The 6,000-nt window shown below is 59.5% G+C and overlaps 1 protein-coding gene across 1 annotated transcript in view; it reads left to right on the plus strand.

Annotated features, from left to right (window-relative positions):
- The window catches only part of EFNB1 (ephrin B1), a 54,771-nt gene extending 49,066 nt beyond the window's left edge, over positions 1-5,705 (plus strand). The window contains exon 5 of the mRNA XM_040614593.1: positions 634-5,705. Coding sequence (XP_040470527.1) covers positions 634-1,022 — 389 coding nt within the window. The 3' untranslated portion in view covers positions 1,023-5,705. The remainder of the gene's footprint in view (positions 1-633) is intronic.
- Positions 5,706-6,000: the final 295 nt, after the last annotated feature.

Consider the following 6,000-nt stretch of genomic DNA (forward strand, 5'->3'; position numbering starts at 1 on the left):
CCTGACCCTGCTGAGAGGAAAGTGAAATCAGATGATGTAGGGAAGAGTTGCTCTTTCTTCTCGCCCGGCATGGCCAGCCAAGTGCTCTCCCCTTGGGGGGCTGGGGCTGCCCCAGCCCGGGGGTCAGTAATCGGATATCACGGGGCTCCGGGTATCAGAACCCACTTTCACCAGGGCATCCAGGTCTGTTGCGGAGAGCGAGGGCTCCCAGGGTCCAAGCTGGTCATCACCCGGACGCAAGCAGCGCTCTGCTCCATTGCCTGGGAGATGGGAAAGGGGAGCAGCAATATAGGGTGGGGGAGAGGGTGCACGGTCCCTCCTCTGTGGGTGCCCAGGGTTCCTGCCCAGTGCCTGTGGGCTGGCCTGAATGGAATGTGTGGGTCTAACTGGGATGGGAAGGTGGGGCAATGCTGCTGTCCCCTCGGAGGTGAAGAGGTTGCTCCCCTCCCCAGGCAGCACCAGGGGAAGGTGCTGTACCAGATTTTGGGGGCAGAGAGGGGCTCCAGTGGATGGCTTGCCCTCAGATGTGATCTGTGCGTGGATGGAGCACAGAACCAGCTGCGCAGAGCCCCCTGCAGAGAAGGGGCGCAGGCTGCCTGCCGGGGTCTGACACCGCCTCCCCTTGCCTTGCAGGCTCTGTCAACCAGGACGGCCAGGAGACCCAAGGTCCCAGCGACGGCTTCTTGAGCTCCAAGGTGGCTGTCTTTGCCGCGATCGGTGCCGGCTGCGTCATCTTCATCCTCATCATCATCTTCCTCGTCGTCCTCCTGATCAAGATCCGCAAGCGGCACCGGAAGCACACGCAGCAGCGAGCTGCAGCCTTGTCCCTCAGCACCTTGGCCAGCCCGAAATGCAGCGGGAACGCGGGCTCTGAGCCCAGCGACATCATCATCCCCTTACGGACTACAGAGAACAACTACTGCCCACACTACGAGAAGGTGAGCGGGGACTACGGGCACCCCGTCTACATTGTCCAGGAGATGCCCCCCCAGAGCCCAGCCAACATTTACTACAAGGTGTGAGGAGCAGCCTGGGCAAGCCGCCGATGCAGGAGCACGGGAGTGCCGAGTGCGGGGGGCAGCCACCCCCCGGGTCTCCCCACGGGCGGTCTGGCGCCGGCAGGGAGGAAGCGAAACGAACCCCACGGCACGGCGCGGGGAGCAGCAGGGTCCGGCGCTGGAGAGCGGATGGCTCGCTCGCACGCTCGTGTGCTGATCCTCCCCTTTGTATTTAGTTTTGTAGTTCTCAGCTTTTGTAATCCCGAGACTCGAGGGTGAGCCTTCAGCATCCTCCTCTTCTTCTCCAGACTGTGGCCGGCCAGGGGGTGGGTGCCGTGCCTTCCGTGCTCACTTGGACTCCGCCGGCAAACCTGGAGACTCCACTTCCCCTTTTCATTTTGGGATTTCCCTTCGTCACCCCTATGTCCTTGCGTGAAGTGCCCGTGTGCCTGGCGCCGCATCGGCCGCCACTTGGGTCCCGGAGCCTGGACCGACGCTGGGGCCGTGGTGAGGAGCCGCGGTCCAAGGAGGAGTGAGCAGCCGTGGGGGGAGGAGGAGGATGCTTTGCCTAGGTGCCAAGATGCAGACAACTGTGCAGGGAGGAAGCCGGCAAACCCGATTTACTACTACTACTATTATTATTATTATAATTATTTTAATTTTTTGTAACAATTTTATTTTTGTGAATTCCGGGCGGGACTCCGGCCCGCCGCCTCCTTCCAGCACACCGGCCCGCCAGCCGTGGGGCAGACCCCGCTGCTCCCGCCGCTGCCCTTTTAAACTTTTGTGTTCGTAGCTGTTGACTCTTGTTTTAGTCTCTTTATAAAAAGAAAGAAAGAAAAAAAATTATATCTATACCATGTCTGAAGCATTCAGTGCGCGAGAGTCCGGGTGCTCCTCCTGCCCCATGCGGAGCAGCAGCCTTGTCCCGGCAGCTCTTCCCGACCTCCGAGGGGGTCCCACTGCAGAGAAAAGCCTTTACTGAGGGGTTCCACCAGGCTGGGGCTGAGCCTGCTGGAACTGAAGCGGAGGGGGGCGGAAGGGCAGAGGGGAGCGGCAGCCCCCAGTCCCATTCCCTGGCTGGTGATGCTGTGGGTGGCAGTCCTTGGAAAGGAAAACTGGAAAACAAATGTTCCTGACCCAGAGCTCCTGCTGGGGGGCTGGGGGTGCCAGGCTGGAAGGCCCCTGGGAGGTGAGGCGTACCTCGGGCTGGCCGTGGCGCCAGGCTTGGCTGGGCTGGGAGCTGAGCCGAAGGCTTTTCTCCACCCGCCCGGTTTACCAGGACAACCTGGTGTCCATCTGCGGGACCTGCCTTTGGGGACCGGCCCCCAGCAGCGCCTGCCCCTGCCCACGGTGCTCCCGGCACAGGAACATCCCCCCGCTGTGCCCCCTCCCGGGGGGCGCGTAGCCTGGGCTCGCTCTGCCCTTGCCTTGCCCATCTCCTGCCCAAAACTGGAAGGGGTTGAGCCTTGTGCTCCTCTGGTGGGATCATTCTCAGATCCCTCTTCCCAGGAGGACCCACCAGCGCTGTAGGTGATGCCAGCGAGCGTGGTGGGGCTGACGGTGTCGTGCCACCTGCCTGTCCCCAGGCTGTCCCAGCCAGGGGGCCGGCGGCCACCCCCTCCTTCCTCGCTTTCTTTTCCTTTCAGAAGTAGCTGCTTTTGCTCAGGGAGCAAGCGTGGGGCAGGTGGTGCTGCTCTGCCAAGGTGGCTCGCCGTGCTGCCAGCGGTAGGTTTGCAGTGGCACGGGGCTGCCTGGCCCGGTTTGTCCTCACCTGTCGCCAGGGCCCCGAAACCCGCGCTAGGAAGTGCCCAAAGAGCGAGAGAGCTGCTCTGCAAAAGTGCCTTGATGAGGAGTGGGCAGGGGCGGCAGGAGGGGCAGAGCAGGGGACAGTGAAACCCAGCAGCTCGGGTGCTGTGCTGGGGGTTTGGCTGTGGTCCTCAGTGGGATGGGAGCATCCCTTGGAGTCGCATTGTTGGTTTTTGTTTGTGTTTTTTTTTAAAGGCAGGAGTTTGCGCTGGAGAGGAGCAGGCTGCCCAGGCTCTCCTCCCGCCCTCAGCATCCCAAGGCGAGGATGGCTTCCTGTGCCCAAAACCAGCTACTGTCCCTGGGAGAGAAGAGTCACAGCAGGTGCACCCCCTGCCCGGCTCTCGTCCCTGCTCCCCCGGCCCCCACTGCCACAGCCCCCTTGTGCAGCACCTTTCAGCCCCCTCTCCGCGGCATTTGTGCCAGCAGTGCCCACCCTGGGCTGCTGCTGCAGGGCCGGGAGCCACCCCAGCTGGGACCCTGTGCTCCCTGCCGGGCACTGGGGTCTGCTTTCAAAAATCACAGGAAACGTTGTCTTAAAGAAAATCCCCCTTTCCCTCACTGGTGCCCTTTTCCATCTGCCAAGTCCTGACCTGCAGTTCCCAAAATGGGCACGGCCCCAGCTGGGCGGTGCTGGCAGCGGTGACGGTGGCGGTGGAAGATGCTTTATCAACCGGGAGATTCTTCCCGCAGCCCGGGGAGCGGCAGCTGGCGTGGAGGAGGCAGCTGGGGCATGATTGAGTTTTGGTTTGGTTTTGGAGGAGAAGGGACAGAGTCTGGCCTTGGGTTGTACCAGAATCAAACTGATGGCGCTGGGTTGCTTCCCATGGTGGCTCCCCCGGCATGGTGGCTGTCCCCAGCTAGGCTGCAGCTCCGCGGCCCCGTCAGCTCCACTCCTGTTGCTGGGGGCAGCTGAGAAACCTTGTAAATATGTGAAGAAAGGGTGAAATCTGAACTCTTGGGTTTTGCTGAGCACCTCGGTCTGCTGGGTCCTGAAATGGAGTGTGTCCCTTTGGTTCTTTTCATTGAAAGCATTGAAGTTTGGTTGGTTTTTGTTTTTTGTTTTTTTGTTTTTTTTTTGGTCCCCCCCCTCCCCCCACCTCCCCGCTCCTTTTGTTTGTGTAAATACTAGTCTTTTTTGGAAGAAATAATGTAAAGATGTTTTGTATAAACTCTGAATTATTTTCTGGTTGCTTTTTCTTAGAAAAACAAACAAGAACTAAAAAAAAAAAAACAAAAAAAGAAAAAAAACCACAAGAACGGGTGTAAAACATTGTCATACTGTGCTCAGCCCTGGAGCTGCCCCGCGGGGCTGTGCTGGTGTGCAGGTGCCACCGGGCAGAATGGCTGTGGAGGGGCTTGGCCGCCCCTGGGGGGGTCAGGTCAGGGTAGGGGCCGTGCCCTCAGTATAATGCAGGATCTGCCGGGCGCCAAGCAGAGAGCGAGGCCGGGAGCACCGGCTCTGTGCCCGCCACAGGGTTGGACCTGGCTAATTCCCAGTGAGTTTCTGGCTGCCCTGGGTCTGGGCAGAGCTTTCAGCCCCGGCCTGGTCACGGGCAAGAGACTTGGTAACACAGGGTGAGCTAAAGGAGCACCAAATTTATCTCCTTTTTGTAATCTTTAACCAAAAAAGCACCCAAACCTCAGGATGTATAACTCGGTGCAGCATTCTGAGATCCTGATCCGCTTTTCCAGACCTGTGGAGCTGCTCTTGTTGCAGATCCTTTTTGCCCATTATCCCTATTTTCCAGTTGCCAATGACAAGCACCCCGTAGCCCAATCTCTGCTTGGTGCCTGGCTCGGGGTGGCTCGCTCCTCTCCAGCAGCCCCCACATTTTGTGCCAAGGGTCCCTGCCCTCAGGGAGGTGGCCGTGCCCACTGAAGCCATCTCTGGTGTCACCGTCATGCCTGGCACTTCCCCGTGGGCAGCTGGAAGGCAGCTGGGAGCATCTTGTAGTTTCAGTTGCCCACAGGAGCCCGGGCAGTTATCTGAGAATCCGCATTATATCAGCAGGGAGTGAGTGGGGGCTGCCACAGCCTCTGCTGCCCTGGGGGGGTTGGAGGTGCTGGAGCAGGGCTGGTCCTCCCTCCCTCCGTCCCGGCTGTGCTGCGCACCAGCACACCCGCTCCACACGCTCCCACATTTCAGAGCTGTGACCACATCTACATCCCACAGTGTCGCATCCGCACCCTCGCCGTGGTCCCGCATCCCGAGGTGGGGAAAGTCCCAGCGTTCCTGGGCGGCTCAGCATCGCGTGATCAACCAGCCGTGGGGCTGCTGCCCCAACCCCGTGCCTGGCTGCCCTTGCTACGGTGCCGGCACCACTGGACCATCCGGGCTGCTGCATTTCTCTTGTCCGTCCTCTGAGAGGTGGATTTGGACTTGGAGCCCGGATGCAGCTGGTCCCGCTGCCGGCGCAGGGCACGTGGGATGGGGACTTCGGCCAAGGGCTGGGAATTGCCGCTGGTGGGCAGCAGGAGCGGTTTGGGCACCTCACAGCTCGGTGGTGCACGGGGACGCTGGGGCTTCAGCTGTGGCACAGAGGGAATGAGGACCCTCGGTGCCAGGACCTCCTCGGGGGGTGGCTGGTCCCCAGGCTGCTTCAGGGGCATATCCCAGAGTGGGACTCAGCAATCCCACGCTGGTTGATTGTCCTTGGCTCCCGGTAGGGCTCTGGCAGTGCTGGGCATCGGGGTCCCGTCGGCCGTGCTCCCCGGCGCTGCAGACTTTTCTTTCTTGGTGTCATGTTCCTCTTTTTGATTCCTTTTGCCTTCTCCCTGGCTCTCCCGCCCAGTAGCATATCATCGGCATCGGTAACCAGCTCTGTGGCATCTGAACTCCATGGAGCCATGATGGAACCTGATATATTGTTAAATAAAAGGGTTTTTTTCCTATGGAAACCTGGCTGTCTCCTGTGTGCTTTTTTGCTGCCCCAGGTTGTCTGTTGAAATTGCAGCCTGGTCTGAAGAGATCTGGGACAAGTTAGTTCACACAGTTCATCGCCGGCTTTTTCTGCTGGTGTCGGAGGGAGCTGTTGGGTTTGTTTTGGTCAGCTTTAAAAATTTGGAGATTTTTGTCCAGTAGTTTCAGCATCTCACATGGCCCCAGTGACTGGATGGACTTAGGGCTGGATACGGATGGATATGGTTGGATACTCAATGGATACAGTTGGATTTGATGATCTTAAAGCTCTTT

Source organism: Falco naumanni, chromosome 14 (genome assembly GCF_017639655.2).
Source record: "Falco naumanni isolate bFalNau1 chromosome 14, bFalNau1.pat, whole genome shotgun sequence".
Lineage (NCBI taxonomy): Eukaryota > Metazoa > Chordata > Aves > Falconiformes > Falconidae > Falco > Falco naumanni.